The sequence below is a fragment of the Aphidius gifuensis genome, linkage group LG5 (genome assembly GCF_014905175.1).
Source record: "Aphidius gifuensis isolate YNYX2018 linkage group LG5, ASM1490517v1, whole genome shotgun sequence".
Classification (NCBI taxonomy): domain Eukaryota; kingdom Metazoa; phylum Arthropoda; class Insecta; order Hymenoptera; family Braconidae; genus Aphidius; species Aphidius gifuensis.
In genome coordinates, this window is record NC_057792.1 from 7852550 (window position 1) to 7875321 (window position 22772).

General features: G+C 37.5%; 1 protein-coding gene across 1 annotated transcript in view; it reads right to left on the bottom strand.

Annotated features, from left to right (window-relative positions):
* Positions 1–999: 999 nt before the first annotated feature.
* The window catches only part of LOC122857482, a 53738-nt gene continuing 31965 nt past the window's right edge, over positions 1000–22772 (bottom strand). Inside the window, exons 12-32 of the mRNA XM_044159669.1 lie at positions 20943–21275; positions 20500–20814; positions 20092–20421; positions 19672–19977; positions 19163–19468; positions 18766–19083; positions 16436–18652; positions 15682–16317; positions 15277–15579; positions 14443–15069; positions 13668–14315; positions 12298–13548; positions 11855–12187; positions 11146–11772; positions 10689–10997; positions 10308–10610; positions 9831–10151; positions 7223–9283; positions 2332–6743; positions 1878–2064; positions 1000–1779 (exon numbers count right to left, since the gene is read on the bottom strand). Coding sequence (XP_044015604.1) covers positions 1541–1779; positions 1878–2064; positions 2332–6743; positions 7223–9283; positions 9831–10151; positions 10308–10610; positions 10689–10997; positions 11146–11772; positions 11855–12187; positions 12298–13548; positions 13668–14315; positions 14443–15069; positions 15277–15579; positions 15682–16317; positions 16436–18652; positions 18766–19083; positions 19163–19468; positions 19672–19977; positions 20092–20421; positions 20500–20814; positions 20943–21275 — 16382 coding nt within the window. The 3' untranslated portion in view covers positions 1000–1540. The remainder of the gene's footprint in view (positions 1780–1877; positions 2065–2331; positions 6744–7222; positions 9284–9830; positions 10152–10307; positions 10611–10688; positions 10998–11145; positions 11773–11854; positions 12188–12297; positions 13549–13667; positions 14316–14442; positions 15070–15276; positions 15580–15681; positions 16318–16435; positions 18653–18765; positions 19084–19162; positions 19469–19671; positions 19978–20091; positions 20422–20499; positions 20815–20942; positions 21276–22772) is intronic.

The window sequence follows — 22772 nt, forward strand, 5'->3', positions numbered from 1 at the left end:
CAAAAAGTCAGTTTGCAACAGCGTAGGACATGAGGGGCTGGATCAGCCGTGTTTTAATTTTTATTTTTCAAAAATTATTTGTTCGACGCCACTGTTCTCTCCTCAAGTTTGCATGATATACGCATGTGTAGAAAGTGCGCATTAAAGTGAAAAAAAATAAATACACAAAAGAAAGCACCTTATAAGAAACCATAGACAATGCGCAATATAGTATTAAATATATGAAAATACTTTGACTTTTCCATCTCGAATTCAAATTTTAAAGTTAGACTAAAGAATTAAATTTTGTATAACATTGTATACTTAGAAACTATATTTTTTTTGTTATAAATTGACCACTAATAAATTTACTTATTGATAAACATCATTTTAAAATAAGTCTACGCGGGTCCCAGATCTATTGGCCAAAAGGCCATATAATCTAAAAGATTTATACTCAACTTTGATAACTAACGTATATGAAAACACTTAAAATCATCAAATTACAATAGCCATGTTGATAATAAAAGTTTCCTCCGGCAAAATGTACCGTTGAAAATTAATGCTCACCCAAGGAAAAATCGGTAGATCTGACCAGATCAAATAAGATCTGGTTCGATGCGGCTCGATAGATTATAAAGTCTGATTAGGTCTAATTTAATGTCGCGAGATAAGGATTATTGAAGATGTGATCTGGTCAGATCTGCGGATTTTTCCCTGGGGGAATGAAATATAAAAATTTATTGCAACAAGTATTTTTTTTTTTTTTTTATTAGATAAAATGTACAATTGTCCGATCATTAATAAGAAAGCTATATTAAACTAACTTGGTTTTGACTTTATACAGGAATCGAATTCCTTATTACATAAGATTTCTTTAGTTTACATCTTAATACTAATTATATATAATTTAAAAAAAATTTATTTATTTAATATATTGAACAAGTCCTCCACTGACTAGTAGAAAATACGCTAGAAAAAAAAGATTCAAATCTTTTTCTTCATAGCTTAATAGTGGAAGAAGACCCTTACCATGAAAATGAAATGAAATGAATATTTTTTTTTTTTCCCATACTGGAATTCTATTCATAATCTCTCACTACCTTCTGCTTTATTTTTTTCATGAAAAAAATAAAAAAGAAAATATTGAGAGAAGCCAGATTTAAAATATATGGATTTCATTTTCCCACAATAATTATATGAAAGATGATGAAAAAGAAAACATTAGTCACTGGAGGAAATGCGTTCCGAAATACACAACCGACCAGTTGAGGACATGGTGGTCGGGAATGCATTCCTTAAATACGATAATTACACTAATATTAATTAACATTGACGATTAATTCTCATGATTTTAAAAATCATTTTTTTTACCATAGGTCTGTCGATAACAAATTGTATCTAGTTTAATTTCTAAATTTTCTGTTCACTTTTTTTTTTCATTTTTTATTGGATACAATAAGATTGTCGTAGATAAAAAATAGTATTTTTTTTTATCATTCACTTTGTTTTTTTTTTACTTTATATTATTATATTATATTTTCGATCTATGCTTTTTTTTTTATGATAAATGATAGTCAGGAGATGGTTCAGCGACTGATTCAGTCGTGAAAAGAGGGTTTGGAAATTCTGGTGGATGTGGCAGTGGTCCGGCAGTTTTTGGTTGACGTCTGTAAGCCATTAACCAGCATGATATTGCAATAGCAACAGCTACAAGAGCAAGAAGAGCTGTTATGACTAAAGAAATAATAAAGCCTATCGTAGATACACAGATGTCTTCAGCTCGTTGAGCAGCTGGGACTAGAAAAAAAAAGACAAAAAAAAAAAAAAATGTTAAAATATTCAAATTTTAAAATATATTTTTCGAAATTCTATATGATTTGTTTTGATATACATACATTCAGTAGGGTCACCTGTATATCTTTCTTCTCGTCGTTCCAGTGTTCGAATTAGATTAGATTGAATAGTAATTTCTTCTCTGAGCTGACCGTCATATCCATCAGTCAAGTTAAGTCTTGTATCATTCGTTCCAATACTGACGTCACGTCTTTTTCTGCCATAAGCGTTATATCCTCTGCAATTGACCTTTTAAAAATAAAGAAAATTAATTTTTAGTCAACAGATTTCTCCAGAAAGTCCAGATAAAAATTAAATATATGTGTGAAATGTTAATGTAACAGACAAATAAAATATCTATAATCGTATTGACTATTGTTGAAAATATTTATAGGTATCAATCAAAACACTATAATGTATATTGGTCCAATATACATAAACTATAATATTATTGGACTATTACAGTCTGCTAAAAAATCAAACATACAAAGTTAATCAAATATACAAGATACTTACAGGTTGACATTTGCCAAAGCAGACTCGGATGTTGCACTGGAATCGTATATTGTCACTGCTTGGAAATTTGAATGCGTTGAAGCTAGCCATTAGAGACTGAGAATCTTGTTCATGTTCCCATTCTCCAAAAATTGTTGGATCTGTTGCACATCCATTTTCGTCAGTAACAATATATTCATTCTCTTGCTTATCTTCCATTGTTTTTGCAACACAATTTCTAGCAAATCCTCCGTAAATTGAGTTAGGTTGAACTTCAACTTGTAGCATCAAGTTATCTCCGATTTCAGCTGATTGAATTTCATTACCAGTCTGAGTAACGATTCTCATAAGACACGTTGGAGGTGGACCAGTATTGGCGATTGTTCCTGCTGTAGTAAGCATCGAAACATTGAAGCCTAATGTTACATTCTGTTCGCCAGTTTGATATAAACATTTTACATGATATGCTTGGGCTTTATATGTAACTAATTTTGGATGTTTTTGAATGACAAGAACAAAAGAAGCTTCACCATTTACATGGATTAGTCCACAAGATCCAAAGTTAACTTTAAAAGTCTCCGTTCGACCAGTATTGTCAGCTGGAATTGACAAAAGTCTTCGACATTGTTCTTCTTTACTCCTACCTCTAACATATAAAACACCATCAAAGCCTTGATTTTGAACATGAATCATTACTTGAACTCCATCGGATAAACAACTTGCTTCCATTTCGGGTTTTGGAAAATCTGTTCTTGCCTCGGGCGGCTTAAAATTACACACTGCAACATGGCCTGTTACATTACAAATTGCATTAGCTGCACATTGTTTTGTCAAACAAGGATCTCTGCATCTTGCAGAAGTTCGTTCACAATATTTATCATCGGGACACTCGTCATTTTGAACACACTCAATAACAATATTTGGTTTACAATAATTATTACGGTCAATCTCATAACCATGTTCACTTGGGCAAACACATTGTCCGTATTCATTTATGAAGAAGTTTTTCTCGAGGTCACAAATGCATGATCCGTCTTGTGTAATGATCATTCCTTTTTCTGGTAAACAAGGTATACAAACATCTTGTTCATTTTTGCCAAATCCTGGTGGACAAACACAATGTCCAAACTGATCTTTGATCTGTCCTTTTTCGATATTGCAAATGTTTTCTTTTTCACACTTGATGACAGCATTTCCACGATAACCGAGCTGACATTCACAAATCATAGTTCGGACTGGCTTTGTATCCAAAACAGTACACTCTGCATTGATTCCACAAGGTTCAATTTTTGTACAAGGATTAATACATTCACCATCGAAACACGCTGTTTGAGATGGACACTCATAGTCCTGTTTGCATTTCTCATGAACTCTGGAACAACCAGTTTCAGCGTTTCCCATAAAACCAGGTGGACAGCTACATTCAGCAATATGGTTATCAACAAAACATTCAGTCTCACTACCACACGGATTTTTACTGCAAGGATTTTCGCATTTATTATTGATACAAGCACGATTACTTGGACATTCTGAATTTGAACGGCATCCTAGTAACCTACATGAGTTTTTAGGATTACCAGTATATCCTAGTGGGCATTCACAAACAGCTTGATGATTAATTCCATAACAAATTGCTTCGAGTGCACATTGTGCTAATAATGGTGAACAAGCTGAAACACAAGTATTTTGTACACAAACATGAGTATTAAGACACTGGGAATCAGATCTACATTGCTTGATAGTAAAGCATTCGATGTCAGGATTTCCATCAAATCCTACAGGACACGAGCAAACTGGTTTATGATTGATGATATCACAATTTGCATTTTCTCCACAGGAACATGGATTTTTACAAATTCCATTGATGCAAGATTTGTTGTCTTCACAGTCTTCATTATTACGGCATCCAACTGTAACAATTGACGCAACAGGTTCACATATACCTGATCCTGAAGAAATATATCCGCTAGGACAAATGCATGACATTGTTCTGACGGGACTAGTTGGTAGAACTCTGCATTCAGATGGTGAAGTGCATGGTTCAATGATGGAACATGGATTTTTACATTTTTGATTGAGACAAGCCAACGAACTAGGACAGTCTGAGTCAGATTGACATTCAGGCTCATTCTCAAGGTGACAATCAACATCTGGATTTCCAATAAATCCAGCTGGGCATCTACAGATTGGAATGTGAGATTGAACTCGACATTCAGCTGTTTTTGAACATTTATTTTCATAGATACAAGGATCGATACATTGTCTATTAATGCACGAGCGATCTGCTGGGCAATCTCCATTGCTATAACAGCCAATTACAAGACATTTATCTTTAGCATTACCCATAAATCCGTTTTTACAGCGACAGTCTGATCGATGGTTCTTAACAAAGCATTCTGCATTTGTTCCACATAAATTCTCTATCAAACAAGGATTTATACAGTTGTTGTTAATACAAGATTTATCTGGCATACATTCTGAATCTTTTTTACACTCAACTGAGTGACAGGTGACTTCAGGATTTCCTTGATAACCTTCTAAACAAGAACAAATAGGTTTATGATTTTTGACGAAACAATTTGCATTTTTTCCGCAATTACATGGATTTCTACAGCGTCGATTAACACATGCTTCAGTTTCAGAACAGTCTGAATCTTCAGAACAAGCTCCAGCGACTTCAATTAATCGACATATATTATCAGATGATGTTCTCCATCCTTGTAAACAAGTACATACCATAGTTCTTACAGGAACTGTATCTAAAACTTTACATTCTGAATTTTCTGAACAAGGTCTTATTTGGCTACAAGGGTTGACACAAACTTCGTTAATGCATGCTAGTTTACTTGGGCACTGAATATCTCTCTTGCATTCTGGTTCTTCTTTGATGATTGGTCGTTTCTGACAATATGATAATGGATTTCCAACAGGAAGATCGTCAGGACAAGCACAAGTTGGTTGATGTGATCTTACCAAGCAAAGTGCATTCGCTGCGCAAGGTGAATTTACCATACAAGGATCAATGCATTGATTGTTGTCGCAAGCTAAATTTTGAGGACAATCAGTGTCAGAGAAACATTCTGCTCTTTGGCATTTAACTTCTGCATTGCCGAAAAATCCAACACCACATTTACAAGCCGATTGATGGTTTTTTCCGAAACATTCTGCATTAACTGCACAAGGATTGTCCAAGAAACAAGGATTTATACAAGAATTTTGATGGCATTTTTGGTCGTGAAGACACTGATTATCTGTTTCACATTCTAATTTTGTGCACCCTAGTTGTGGATTCCCGGAATAGCCAGGTTGACAAACGCATGATGGGTAATGATTTAATGTAAAGCACTCAGCATTTTGTCCACAATTACAAGGATTAATGCATTTACTGTTTATGCAAGCCTCTGTACCAGAACATTCCGAATTAGAAATACAACCTAAAACTGTTGTATGAGGAATACATTCGAATCTAGGATCTCCGAGGTGACCAATAGGACACTTACAAACTGGATTATGATTATCAACATGGCAAAGAGAGTTTATACCACAAATATTACTTGAAACACAAGGGTTGATGCACTTTGAATTAATGCACTGCCGATCTTTCGAACATTCGTCATTTGCATAACATTCTGGTTGAATTGGAGGAATTGTACCTCTTGGTTCTAATGAGCACTCGACATAAGCATTTCCAACATATCCGGGTACACATGAGCAAAGTCCTGTGTGTGACAAAGATCGACATTGTGCATTGATTCCACATTGGGATGTCAAGCAAGCTTCAATACAATTTCCATTCGAACATTTAGATTTATCATCACATTCTTCGTCTGAATGACACTGCAATTTGAATGCAATTTTCTGACATCTTTTGTTTATGTCTGTGTAAGTATCTGGTGGGCATTCACAAATGATTGTTCTTAAAGGATAAGTATCAAGAACTCTACATTGCTGATCTGGTGCACACATGTCTGATAATGTGCAAAGATTTTCACAAATATGATTCATACATCCAAGTTGCTGAGGGCAATCATCGTCAGATGTACACTCCACTTGAGTTGATATTGGAGAGCAATTAATATCTGGAATACCTGTTGTTCCAGGTTCACAATAACAGTTTGGTTGGTGGTTGATCGCACGACAAGATGCAGTTTCTGCACATGTGTCCGAATCACAAACAGGACGACATACTCGATTGAGACGATCACAAGCTTGATCTTCCGGGCAATCTTCGTTATAATGGCAAACAGAAGTGATGCAAGCTATCTTTGAATCACCTTGGGTCCCTTGAGGACAGGAACAACGAGCTACATGATCAATGACCAAACATTGTCCATTCCTACCACACTGAAGTCGGTCTGATAAGCAGGGATTGCTGCAGAAGTTGTTGATGCATGATTTTTCAGATGGACAGTCATGGTCTTGAGTACATTCAGCTGAAAAACATAGAAAAATATTATGTATATGAAATATCTATTCTGGCAAAACTTTCATATGAAACGCGCAAAATAAAAGCTTATTGCTAAGAACGTTTTCTTAAATTATATAAGTATTTTGATTTAAAATTTTTGACTGCACTTTTTGTCTATTGGAACTGATAAACATTGCTGCAAGTCTGTTTTTCTGCTGCTTTTTTACATTTTAATTTATGATTTACTTATGCTATTGTGTGTCGTTATCACATCTCATTTTCGTCTGTCATTTTGGTGTGGTATTTTTAATGAGTATAGTAAATAAAGTTAATAGCTACATAAAACGACAATCGTCATTTTTGCTAGGATCAAACTTTTATGTAATGATTTCCGTCTTGGCGCATTTGCACAATATGTGATCGTTAGTTAATCGTTCCGTAGCCATGACATGACCATTCATATCGAGCCTTATAAATATAAAACAAACCATAAAAAATACTTACGTTCGAAACACTGTTTTTCTGGATCTCCTGCCATGCCTTCTCTACAGTGACAAGTTGGATAATGTCTCACTGTTATACATTCAGCTTTCGAACCACATCTATCATTAGAACAAGGATTTTGGCATCTTTGGTTGATACAAGCCAAATTCATTGAGCAATCATCATTGTTTTTGCATGCTGGCATTGGAAGATCATTTTTTTGGCAATTGAAAACACCATCTCCGACAAATCCATCAGAACAACTACAACGATGTCTATGGTTTTCAACTCGGCATTCGGCAAAGCTTGCGCATGGATTAATTTGACAAGGATTGATGCATCTAGAATTTATGCAAGCCATGTTCACTTCACATTCCTGATCTAAATTACATATTGCTAAAACTTGCTGGTCAATAGGAACACAAGCAATAGTTGCATCACCTACGAAGTTACGCAAGCATTCACAGATCATTGTTCGCATCGGTAGAGTGTCGATGACTGTACATTTTGCATTAGAAGCGCAAGGTGTTGACTCTTTGCAAGGGTCTTTGCACGTTCTACTGAAGCAAGCAAGCTGACTAGGGCAATCTGCATCAATGGAACATTCAAATGATTGTTCAGGTTCTTTTATGCATGAAGAGTATGGATCACCAATGTAACCTGGTGGACATTTACATCCCGCTTGGTGGTTAACAACAATGCATTGAGCAGATGCAGCACAATGACATGGATCTTCACATCTATTGTTGTGACAAGAAAGTAAGCTTGGACATTCTGAATCTGTTTTACATTCAGGACGGAAACATTGATGGTTGGGAGAACCAAGGAATCCTTCTGGACAGACGCATCGAGATTTGTGATATCCATCAGGTTGACAAACTGCATTCGAACTACACTGAGTTAACTTGCAAACATCAATACAATTTTCGTTAACGCAAGATTGACTCAAAGGACATTCCTCATCGGTTCTGCATCCAATTTTTCGACAAAATTGCTGTGGATTGCCAGTGAAGCCTTCATTACAAACACAAACAGCTCGATGGATCAGTACTTGACATCTAGAGTTAGTACCACAAGATCCTAGATCACATGGATTTACACAATTTCCTTCGAAGCATGTCGCATCATTTGGACAGTCTGAATTTCTATTACACGCTGGTATAGGCCTGTTACTTGCTTCACGACATTGAATTTGAGGATCTCCGTAGTACGCAGTGGGACACGAACAAATTGGTCGGTGATTAACAGTTTGACAGATTGAATTTACTCCACAAGCTCCAATACATGGATCTCTGCACCTTTGTGAATAACATGCTCGATCTCTCGTACAATCTGAATTGATAAGACATTCTGGATAGATGCATATAGCAGCGCCATTCCTTACTTTGCATTCACCATTAGGATTGCAAGGTGAAGGAGAGCAAGGATCTGTTAGAATTTCTTGTTTTGAAAAGCACTGTATAAAAGGATTTCCTATAAAATTAACTGGACAACTGCAAATTGGGCTGTGATTAACTGCTCGACAATCAGCACCATTTCCACAGACTCCAATCATGCATGGGTCGACGCATTTTGCGTTTTCACAAGCTCTGTCGCCCGGACAATCTGATGATAATACACACTCTGGATGACAGCCTATTAAACTCGTAGGCTCTCCTTGCAGACCAGGAGAGCAGGAACAAATAACTTTTAAATCCAAGATTTCACAAACCGTGTTTGGCCCACAAGGAGATGGGTTGCAAGGATTCAGTGGCTTTTTGGTTGGAGTTTCACAACGAGTAAAGGCATCTCCTATCGATGGGTACGGGCATGAACAAATAGCGACGTGGTTCATTACACTACAAACAGCATTAACCCCACAAGTTGCTGGGCATGGATCTTTGCATTTTGTCTTAATACAAGCGAGTGAATTAGGACAATCGGTATTGACTAGACATTCTGGATGACAAGCCTCATATGGATTTCCTCGGTAGTCTGGCCAGCATTCACACACGGCAGTCCCATAACGCTCTCTGCAGTAAGCATTGCTTCCACAAGGTGACGGATCACAAGGTTGTTTCGGAATCAATGGTACTTGTTGTTCTGCAGAAAAAAAATTTAATTAGATTCAAAATATAAGTTGATGGATAAAATTTGTTAGTAAATGAAAACTTGAAAAAATTTAAATAGTGATAAAGAATATTTTAACACAAAAAATCAGTTTGTAAAAAAAAAGCAAGAAAGTATATTCATACGTTAATATCTTAGTCAACATAAAATGGATTATAAGTGCATAATAAAAACATTAAAGCCGTGATATGAAGTAGCCAGTGAAATCTTGGTGCATTGCTGTCTAGCTTAAATATATATACGTGTCTTAAGAGAATGCGTAAATATAAGCGTAAAATAAAGAAAAATGTAGAAGAAACGATAATGCTGCTTTATCAAAAAATACAAATATATATATATATATAAAAAAGAAATAAATATGAACCATTAGTATCGTATAGAACATATAACATACAAAATACATAAATGTATGTAAATATTTCAAAATTAGATTGGTAAGAATCACAATGAAAATTAGAAAGGGATTTTTGTAGATTACATGAATTTTGATAAACAATTTCTATTCTGAAATCAGTCTTACTCGGAGTTATAGAACACAATATGAACGGATCACCAGTGTATCCTTGCTCGCAAAAACAATTAGACCGATGATTGGCAACCTGACAAATAGCGTTAACACCACATGACCCTTGACAAGGATTTTGACACTTCTGGCTTATACAAGCTAAGTTATTGGGACAATCAGAGTTCATTCGACATTCAGGTCGACAGTTAGGTGGTGAACCGAGATAGTCGGGCAAACATGTGCACGAGGGTGACTCATTGGACACTGCACATACAGCATTGGGTCCACAAGGTGAAGGATTGCACTGGTTTTTCTGTATCTTTTCGTCGGTTACTCCTATTAAATTTTAAAAAATGCTATGTTTGAATAAATAATTAATTTATGATAAAAAATATCTATTATAACTTTGTTATAATAAATAATTTTTCGGATTTCTGAAAAAAAAACTGAACTAATCAGTTGCTAAAAATTTAAATAAAATCTAAAACTCACTCATTAAGGAACATTGCACATATGGATCACCATCATATTTTTGGGGACAGCTACAAACAGGATTGTGATTTCTCACGTTGCATAAAGCATTGTTACCACAAGAACCAATACATGGATCTTGGCAATGCTGATTAATGCAAGCTAAAGTTTGTTCACATTCAGAGCTAACTGCACATTCAGGCCTGCAATTTGGTGGATTTCCATAGAACCCACGAATACAAAAGCATGAAGCTTGGTTACCAAACTGACGACAAATACTGTTGGGACCACAAGGTGAAGGTTCACATGGATTTTCAGTTGGTCCTAACAAAGCAATAACATATTTCAAATTAAACAATTATAAGGGATATCTATGAATCGTACAGGTATAGTGAATCTTACTTTGGACTACTTGACAGGCTGTAAAAGGATCGCCTTCATAATTTGGAATACAACTACACATTGGAGTGTGATTCACGACATGGCATTCTGCGTTGCGACCACAAACGCCAGCACAAGGCTCAACGCATTTATTATTTGAGCACGCTTTATTATAAGTACAATCGGCATTTTGAACGCATTCTGGTCGGCATCCTGAGAAGTATGGATCTCCATGGTATTCGGGTAAACAAGTGCAAATACCTTCGTGGCATTGGGTGTTTGGACCACAGAGAGATTGATTGCATAGATTGGTTGGCACCAAGGAATCAGCTGAAAATAATTAATAGCTCTCAATGTTAGATTAAAATAATTTTAGCTGACATAAAATATTGACTTTAAATATGGCTGTAAAAAAAATCGTAAAAAAATTAAACTGAATTTTTTTCGTTTCATCCTATAAACATTGTAAGATATTTACATTTTGGTTGTTCTGGAGTACAGACATTAAATGGATCACCAGTGTATCCTGTAGGACAGCTACATGTAGGAGTGTGATTAATTACAATACAATGAGCTTGAGCTCCACAAGAACCAGGGCAAGGATCTCTGCATTTTTCTCTGATGCATGCTTGATCTCGTCTGCAGTCAGAAGCAATTATACATTCTGGACGACACATAGGTGGGGTCCCTATATAATTCTCAGCGCAAGAGCATGCTGGATAACCTGAATTGTCCTGACAGACGGAAAACGGACCGCAGGGCGATGGCACACATGGATTAGGTGATTGTTTTGGTTCTTCAAAAATGTCGAAACATTTTACAAATGGGTCCCCTGTCTGGCCAGGGCCGCAACTGCAAATAGGACTACGATTCCTTATCATACATCTTGCCGATATTCCACACACATTATGGCATGGATCAATGCATCTTTGATTTAGACATGTTTGATTTGCAGCACATTCTGTGCTTGAAACACATTCAGGATGACAGTTTGGTGGGGAACCGAGATACTGAGCACCACAAGAACAAATTGCTTGTTCGTTCAGCACTTGGCATCGGCTATAAAGGCCACAAGGTGATGGGTTGCATGGGTCTACAACTTTAGCTACGCAAAAAATTTACATTGTTAGATCATATGACAAAAATATGACAAAATATACAGAATAGTGTTAACTAAAAGTTCTTACAAATTTCTTCGGCAGGTCGGCAGAAAGTTAAAGCATCTCCATTATAGCCGTTTATACATGAGCACGATGGCATATGATTCACAACTTGACAAATTGCATTTTGGCCGCAAGCGCTGATACAAGGATTGATACACCTAGAGCTAACACACGCATGATCAGCTGTACAATCACTATTGATGACGCATTCAGGTCTACATCCTTCGTAAGGGTTTCCGTAAAACTCAGAGTTACACGAGCACATAGCTGTTCCAAAGAATTCTTTACAAATTGTATTGGCTCCACATGGAGATGGTATGCATAGACTTTGACTTGGTTCTGGAGGAGATATCGCTACTACATGACGCAAAAAAAGTTCAATTGAAAAGAAAAATTTATAACATACTTCATATTTTAACTGATAAAGCTGGTAAAACAAAAAAAAATTACGGACACTTATAACTTACTTGGGATAAGACTGCATTTGATAAAAGGATCTCCAGTGAACCCAGAGAAACATGAACACATTGCAGTATGTGATATTACTGCACAATTAGTGTTCACTCCACAAGATCCTGGACATGGATCTTTACATTTTCTATTGATACAAGCCAATTTACTAAGACAGTCAGAATTACTAACGCACTCAGGTCGGCAGAATGGAGGGCTCCCAATAAATTCATCGTTACACACACAAAATGGAGCGTCATTATTAAGTTGACATTTCGCATTTGGTCCACATGGAGAAGGCTGACAAGGATTTTTTGGAGGTTCTTCTTTTAAAGGAGCTGGAAAACATTTTATGAAAGGATCTCCAGTGAGTAAAACTGGACAGCTACAAACTGGACTATGATTAACAACAAGGCACACTGCTGAAACACCGCATGATCCAGCACACGGATCGATACACTTTTGATTATTACATGCTCTATTTTTGGGACAATCAGAACTTATGACACATTCAGGTCGACACGATGGTGGTGTTCCTGAGAAACCTGAGATGCAAGAACAAACTGCTTGATTATTATTCGTGTGACAGTGACTGTTTGGACCACAAGGTGAAGAGAAACATGGATCTTGATATGTAGAATTTTTTCGAATTGTTGAACAGCGAGAAAAAGCATTGCCGGAAGTTCCTGGTGGACAACTACACATGGGAAGATGATTTACAACGTTGCAAATTGCTCCTTCTCCACATATTTTTGAACAAGGATTTCGACACTTGTTATTAAGGCAGGCATCGTTCTTTGATGAGCAATCTTCATTAACGACACACTCGGGTCTACAACCAAATTTTGGGTCACCATGGTAATTGTTCAAGCAACTGCAAATTCCATTGCTGCACTTTGCGTTTGGACCACAGGGGGATGGATTACATTTATCATGAGGTAGTGACAGTTGTACTTCTTGTTTGGGACTGCATAAAGTGAATGGATCCCCTGTGAAATTTGGTTCGCAAGTACAAACCGGAGTGTGATTAATGACATTGCAAACGGCATTTAAACCGCAAGAGCCTGGACAAGGATCTCGACATTTTTCTCGTATGCAGGCGAGATCACCAGTACAATCTGGATTAATGGAACATTCTGGTCGGCAGTTAGGTGGAGCTCCAATATAGCCATTAACGCAAGCGCAACTTGGGCTCTTTCCTAAGACTCTACAGATGGCATTCGGACCACATGGTGACGGGTTGCATGGCTCTTGATCATGTGATTCAGCTGAATAAAAATAAACATCAAAATAAACTTTTTTTTATTCAAAATATGATTGAAAATAGTATATATTATCGTTATTAAGAAGTATAAAAATAAAAATTTTCAGCCATTTAATTACTTACGTATCATGGGGAAACACTGAATAAAAGGGTCTCCGGTATTTTCGGGTCCACAGCTACAGATTGGGCTATGATTGATAACTCGACACAACGCAAGATTTCCACAAAGGCCAGAGCAAGGATCTTGACATTTCTGATTTATGCAAGCCAAGTGAGGCAAGCATTCAGAACTCACAGTACACTCAGGTCGACAGTTTGGTGGGCTTCCAGTAAATTGAGCTTCACAGGTACAGACGGCTTGGAGGTTTGAGACACGACATCTACTATTGGGACCACATGGTGAAGGTCTACATATGTCGCCGACATTCGGTTCTTTTTCAGTGTGAATAATATTACAGTTTTCGAATGGATTTCCGCTAAAACCAGGAGAACATGTACACATTGGTAAATGAGAGACAACTTGACAATTCGTGTTGGTCCCACATCGGCCTGGACATGGATCTTGACATTTTGATCTTATGCAAGCCAAATTTGCTGGACAGTCTGAATTCATAGTACACTCAGGTCGACAACCTTCATATGGATTTCCTATATAGTTACTGTTACAAGTGCATGCACCAGCACCATTTTTTACATGGCATTGCGCATTTGTACCACAAGGTGAGGGCGTACAAGGGCTGTCCGATGGCCTAAGAGACTCTAGAGGTGGAGCTAGAAAAATAAATTTTATGGATTTTTGGAAATATATATTAAACAATTGTTATCGACAAGGACTCATTTCTTTTCAATACATATTATAATGAGATAAAGAACAAATAAAAATTTGCCGATATAGTACCTTGAGTTACATCGCACTGAACAAATGGATCACCACCGTAGCCATGCATGCAACCACACATTGGTGTGTGGTTGATCACATAACATTCTGCATTTATACCACAGGATCCTCTACAAGGGTCAGAACACTTTCTATTGAAGCAGGCAAGATGACTTGCACATTCAGAATTACTAATACATTCAGGTCGACAAGCTGGGGGTGATCCAAGAAATTCAGGAAGACACGCGCATGATGGAGAACCGTCAACAATTTTACATAGAGCATTTGGTCCACACGGTGATGGCTGGCAAGGATTAAGGGGTTCAAGCGATTCTGTCTTAGGAAGTGGCATACATCGTATGAACGGATCACCTGTCAAAATCACTGGACAGCTACAAATTGGGTTGTGATTGATGACTTGGCATTCAGCTTGAACACCACAAGACCCAGGACATGGATCTTGGCACTGTTGATTATTACAGGCTTCATTTAAAGGACACTCTGAGTTTGTTACACACTCAGGGCGACAAGCTGGAGGATGGCCAATAAATCCTATGACGCATGAACAAACTGCTTGACTGTTTATCTCTCGGCATCGACTATTCGGTCCACAGGGTGAAGGATTACACGGATTTGATATATCTGGTTCTATAGAAAAAAAAAAGTATTTTAAGGAAAATAGATGAGAACTTACTTTTTTTAAATACATGGGTATACTTAAATTAAACATGTTATCATGTCATTAAAGTTTGTACAAATGTATAGTTTGCTGAGAACGTTACGTTTATATACGTTTTGTGAAAATTTGCAAACATATACACGTCAAGTGACAGAAAATTTTGCTGTATAAATTACCTGTTGCCGGAATGCAACTCGCAAAAGCATTTCCAGTTGTTCCTGAAGGACAACTGCACATGGGAATATGTTGGATAACATTACATTCAGCGTTTTGACCACAGATTCCTGGACATGGATCTTTGCATTTATTTCCAATACATGCTTGTGTTAATGAACAATCCGGATTTTGAATACATTCGGGACGGCAGCCAACATATGGGTCACCTAAGTATTCAGGTAAACAGGTACAAACACTATTCAGACACTGAGCATTTGGTCCACAAGGCAGGGAATTGCATATGTTATCTGGCTCTTCAGTTTCTGGAATATTATTGCAAAGTTTTTAATAAATTATTATTTACAATTTTAAGATTTACTGTTCTATTTTGAAATCTAAAATTCAACTTTGATTGGGTTACATACGGGGCAATTGAGGAGAGCAACTTGTAAAGGGATCTCCGATGTATCCTTCTGGACAGTTGCAAATAGGAGTATGGTTCCTGACATTACACATCGCTCCTATACCACATGATCCTGGGCAGGGATCGATACATTTGTTTCGAAGGCATGCAAGATTGCTGGTACATTCTGAATTAATTATACATTCAGGGCGACAATTAGGAGGAGATCCATTGTAATTTGGTTCACAAGCGCACGAGGGAGACCCTCTTATGTTTCTGCATGTAGAGAAAGGTCCACATGGTGATGGAATGCAAGGATTTTTTGATGGTTTATCATCTTTTAATGGTTGTAAATCAAAACAACGTACAAAAGGATCTCCGGTAAGTCCAATATTGCAGCTACATATAGGACTGTGGTTGAGGACTTTACAACGAGCGTTGATGCCACAAATACCAGGACATGGATCAGCACATTTGTTGTTTATACATGCACGGTTTAAAGGACACTCAGAGCTAAATGTGCACTCTGGACGACAGTATGGTGGACTTCCAATGAAGGATGGTAAGCATGTACAAACAGCTTGGCCATTTGACTCACGGCATTTGCTGTTTGGACCACAAGGTGACTTTTCACATGGACTGGTTGATTCTGATAGTGCTAAATTAACATCGAAAAAAAAAGAATAATAACGATCAAGCAACATCAAGTTATGTGTTTTGAAATATTAATACTTTTGTTTTTACAGATGAAAATATACATAAAAACATAAACTTACGGATATCTTGTGTGACGCTACAGAAAGAAAATGGGTTTCCGTTATATCCTTGTAAACAACTACAAGTTGGTAGATGGTTGACAACTTGGCACACGGCATTTTGGCCACATGAGCCAGGACATGGATCTTGGCATCTTGATTGAATACACATACGGTCTGAGGTACAATCAGAATTAACAATGCACTCCGGTCGGCATCCCTCATACGCGTTTCCGATATAATCATTTAAGCATCTGCACGCTCCAGCCCCGTTGCGTTCTTCGCAAATAGCATTAGCTCCACATGGAGAAGGCTCACAAGGCGTTGGTTGCTCGTTTGGCAAGTATACCAGTGGTTTTTCAGAACACTGAGTAAAAGGATCTCCGGTATATCCAGGCAAGCAAACGCACATGACTGTATGTGAAACTACTCGACATTCTGCATTTGATCCGCAAGAACCCGGACAAACATCTCGACATTTTTGATTAATACAAGCCAAGTTCAGGGGGCATTCAGAATTGCTACCACACTCAGGTCGACAATTCGGAGGTAGTCCATGGAACTCTGGAAGACATGAACACACTGGAGAATCTTTGACAACTTGGCACTGGCTATTAGGTCCACATGATGAGAGCTGACAAGCATTTTTTGAATTTTCCGGAGTTTTAAGAATTGGTAAGCATGCAACGAATGGATCTCCGGTCAAGTCACTTGAGCAACTGCATATCGGATTGTGATTTATAACATGACACTGTGCTTGTATACCACATGTTCCTGGACATGGATCAACACATTTTTGATTGAAACACGCTCTGTTTAATGCACAATCTGAAGATATCGTACATTCAGATCGACAGTTTGGTGGAGATCCCAAATATCCTACTATGCATGAACAAACTGCCTGATTATTGATATTCCTGCACTGGCTGTTTGGCCCACATGGTGAACGATCACATGGATTTATATCAGATGGTTTTTCGATCTTAGCACAAGCTACAAATGCATTTCCGGATGTTTCTGGCATACAACTGCAAACTGGAATATGATTAACAACTGAACACAATGCGTTTCTGCCACAGGTCCCTTGGCACGGATCTCTACATTTAGATTTAATGCATGCTTGATTGCGTGCACAGTCTGAGTTAAGAACGCATTCTGGGCGACAGCCAATGAAAGGGTCACCTCGGTATTCAGGCAAACATACGCAATTTTCATTAATACATGCTGTATTTGACCCACAGTTTGCGCAGGGAGATGGTTTTGCTGCTTCATGAGGCATTTCGAAGAATTTTTTACATTCAGTGAACGGATCACCAGTTGTTCCTGGTAAACAACTGCACATTGGAGTGTGGTTTACCACTGAGCATTCAGCTGACAATCCACATGATCCTAAGCAAGGATTTTCGCATTTTGATTGAAGACAAACACGGTCACTGGCACAATCGGCATTAATTGTGCATTCTGGTCGACAGTTTGGCGGAGTTCCAAAAAAGCTGAGCTTGCAGGCACAAGATGCCTGGTCATTGATGTCTCGGCATTCACTGTTAGGTCCACAAGGATTAGGCACACATGGATTTTCAAACGTTGGCATAGAGCCAGGAGATATTTCTAGTCTAAAACAGTTTGAAAATGGATCCCCAGAAAACCCTGGAGTACAAGAACATATTGGACTATGGTTGATAACTTCACACCGTGAATTCATACCACAAGTTCCAGGGCAGGGATCTGAACATTTATTATTTATACATGCTCGATTAAATGGACATTCTGAACTTATTGTGCATTCAGGTCTACAATTAGGTGGGCTCCCAATATATTTTTGGAGGCAAGTGCAAACTGGTTGTTCGTTGACCACTCGACATTTACTGTTTGGACCACAAGGAGATGGACTACAAAAATCTTTCAACGTTGGTTCATTTTCTCGTAAAGGTACGCAGTTGCTGAATGGATCCCCGGTATATTTTTCGAAGCAGCTACATTGCGGAAGATGATACATAACTCGACATTCAGCATTAAGACCACAAACACCAGGGCATGGGTTACGACACTTAAAGTTTTTGCAGGAAAGATTTGAGGGACAATCAGTGTTGACAAGGCATTCAGGTCTGCAACCTTCGTATGGATTCCCAGTATAATCTGGAAGACACGTACAAGAACCAGCTCCGTTTTGTTCTTTGCAAACTGCGTTTGAACCACATGGAGAGGGCATGCATGGACTAGAAGGTACTGCCAATGATACTGTGAAATAAAATCGAATTTTTACCATTTAAATAGTATTTTATAATTAGACATTTTGTTCAATTAAGTATTTTCATCGTATTATGTTAAATACAAAAACTTGTCAAACTTACGTTCTTTGAAAACACATTCTGTGAACGGATCACCAGTGTGATTTGCTTTACAGGCACACATAGGAGTATGACTAACAACATGGCATTCGGCATTTGCACCACAAGAATTTATGCATGGATTTGTACACTTTTGATTAATACAAGCGAGATCACTGTTACATTCAGGATTACTGATGCATTCAGGTCGACAGTTTGGTGGACTTCCAATAAAGTTGATATTGCAAGAACAAGATGGAGAGTCGTTAGTAACTTGACATTGAGCATTGGGACCACAAGGTGAAGGTCTGCATGGATCCTGAGGTAGAAGTTCGTCGGCTACTTAAGAAATATATGTAGAGTCAATTGATTTTAAAATATTGAAACAAAACGTATAATTTGTGGATATCCATGGACTTACTGATGAGTTGGCACTTGACAAAAGGATCTCCAGTAAACCTTACAGGACAGCTACAAATAGGATTATGTCCTACGACCACGCACATCGCATTAAAACCACAAGAACCTGGACAAGGATCTGTACATTTTTGATTGCTGCAAGCTTTGTTTGGTAGACAATCTGTACTTGTTATACACTCTGGACGACATGAGGGTGGAATTCCAACATATCCACGAATGCAAGAGCATACTCCTCTGCCGTTGATTACTCTACACTCACTGTTAGGTCCACAAGGTGAAGGGTTGCATGGGTTTATAGGTGTTATATCTATGGAAAATATGTGCCAATTTGTCTTTAGAATATAAGTCAAACATTCAATTTCTTCCTGTAATTTACCCGTCTAATAGCTGTTTGAATTTTAAAGTTTGATTAGGGTTCAAATTAGCTTTTTGATAATTTTTTAAGCTCTAAAAGTGGAAAGTAACAAATTTAAGTAACGGATTTCGACGGATAAATTAAAAAATACGAACCTTGAATAGGCCAGCATTGGCTGAATGCGTTACCAGTCATGCCATCTGGACAACTGCACATAGGTACATAATTTATTACGCTACACAATGCATTTTCTGCACAAGCTCCTGGACATGGATCTCTACACTTGTTTTTTAAGCATGCACGGTCTCTTGGGCAATCAGTATTCAAAACACACTCTGGACGACAACCCACGTAAGGGTTTCCTTGATATTCTGGTAAACATGTACACATTCCATTGTCACATTGAGCATTAGGACCACATGGAGATGGATTACATTGGTCACGGGGCGTTTCATTCCAAGCTGTAAGATTTGGGTGATAAAAAGTGATATCTTTCATGCAAAATTTTTTTATGGTGTTTGAATAAATTGTAGATTTCTTGGAAAACTGATGTGATAAATTTGAGATATTCTTACATTTAGATGGTAAAAGATTGCATATAGCAAATGGATCACCAGTAAATCCTTCAGGGCAGTTACAAATCGGTATATGATTGGATACAGTACAGTGAGCACTGAGACCACAAGAACCAAGGCATGGATCCCGACATTTTTCATTAATGCAAGCTTCATCGCTTGAGCATTCTGAGCTGATGGTACATTCAGGACGACAATTAGGTGGCTGGCCAATATAACCTTCTTTACAAGAACATGCAGCAGAACCGTATACATTTTTACAAAGAGAAAAATAGCCACAGGGCGAAGGAGCACAAGGATCTTGATCTTTTTCATATTCTTCATTGTTTTCTATTTTAAAATAATAATTAAAATTTGTTATAACCAAAAAAATAGTACGAAATTTATTACAGATTGAAATAATCTTACGTGGCGGTACAAGAGTGCATTGAGTAAATGGATCTCCGCTGTAACCTGGCATGCAAGAGCATATTGGACTGTGATTGACTACAAGGCACTTGGTATTCAGACCACATGGTGAGGGGCATGGACTTTCACATTTGTTATTTAAACAAGCTAATTGAGCTGTACATTGTGATGACACAAGGCACTCAGGTCTACATGCTGGAGGATTTCCTACATAGTCAGGTTGACAACTGCAAACTGCGTGGCCATTATTTTCACGGCATTGACTGTTAGGTCCACATGGTGATGGGTGACATGGGTCGATCCGTGAGCTATTAGCTATAATAAAGTTCAGTAATCATTAATTTGGATAAAACATTGAATGTGTTCCACAATCTAATCAATTATCAATTTTTTTCATCTATACTTCATGAAAAACTATTATGATAATTAAGTTCACAACTTACTACTATCCGGTAACAGGAAACAAGTTTTGTATGGGTCTCCAGTAAATCCAGATTGACAAGTGCAGGAGGGTACATGGTTTATCACAGTACACTCTGCATCTTGGCCACATGAGCCAGGACATGGATCCCTACATTTCGTTCCGACACAACTTTGATAAGATGGACAGTCAGAAGCAATGACACATTCGGGTCTACAGATGTCATATGGATTCCCAATGTAATCAGGCAAGCATGAACAGGACCCAGCGTTGTTCATGACTTTACAAATGGCATTGGCACCACACGGTGAGGGTACGCAAGGTGATAGAAAACTATCAGGCCGTTGGGCATCAGCTAAAATGATCAGGAGAATATTAATTAAGTCATTATAAAAATTTGTATAAGAGTCGAACATAGTTAAAGTTATACATGCAAAATTTCTTACAAATTGTTAGAAAACATTCAGTAAATGGATCTCCAGTAAATTGAGGTATACAATTACACATTGGAGTGTGACTGAAGACATTACATTCAGTATTTGAACCGCAAGAGCCTGGACAAGGATCTATACATTTTCTATTGACACACGCTTGATTTGTAGGACAGTCAGAATTATTTATACATTCTGGATGACAGTTTGGAGGGCTACCGATATTATCTGCTAGGCAAGAACAAGACGGGGAGTCATTTACAACCTGACACTGAGCGTTAGGCCCACATGGTGATGATTCACATTGATTCATCGGCTCTGGAATATGTAGGTCCGCTGAAGAAAAAAAGTATATACGAAAAAAAAATCAATCAATGAAAAAAAATGGCTAATCATTCCAAATAATTTTTGGCTCGAACGAAAAACATTTTGTTTCAAATATTTGTTCGAAGAAGCAAAAATTGTTTAAAATAAATATTTGTTTTGCAAAGCAAAATGTTCGTTCGCACGTATTTTTTGGGACAATTTTTTTTAATTTTTCTTCGGAATGTTCATTTTAGTCTAATTCTTACACTTATAACATCGGGTGAATGGATCGCCATGGTAATTCTCAGGACACGAACAAATGGGATTATGGTTGATAACGATGCAACGAGCATTCATTCCACATGTACCCGGACAAGGATCTCTGCATTTTTGTCCTGTACATGCTTTATTCGGGAGACAATCTGAGCTTACTAAACATTCTGACTTGCAGGTGGGAGGGCTTCCAAGATATCCAGGAGCACATGTGCAAATAGCATTATCTCTTACGATTTTGCACAAGCTGTTGGGACCGCATGGTGTTGGGTTACATGGATTTGTTGGTTTATTTTCTGCAGAAAATTTACAAAAAAAAAAAGTATAATTATAATGCAATAAATTTTTTCTAACTTTGCAGCGAAAGCGCTTTTATACCTTTTACTTCTTCACACTTGATCAAGGCGTTCCCGACCATACCACGGGTACAAGTGCACATAGAAATGTGATTATACACATTACATATCGCATTTTGTCCACACATTTTATGGCATGGATCGATACACTTATTTTTAACGCATGCTTTGTCGACTTGACAGTCATTATTGATCACACATTCAGGTTTGCAACCATGTTTCGGATCTCCAAAATAATTAGAAATGCAATAGCAATTGCCATTTTTGCATTGAGTATTTGGGCCACATGGAGATGGATTACAAAGATCAGTTATTATAGGTTCCTGGTCCTGTTCAGTTTTAAAGTAGCAACCAGTAAATGGATCACCAGTATATCCTTCCATACAATCACAAACTGGATTGTGATTCACTACGTTACAAATCGTAGATAGCCCACACGATCCAAGACACGGGTTTTTACATTTAAGATTCATACAAGTCTGATTG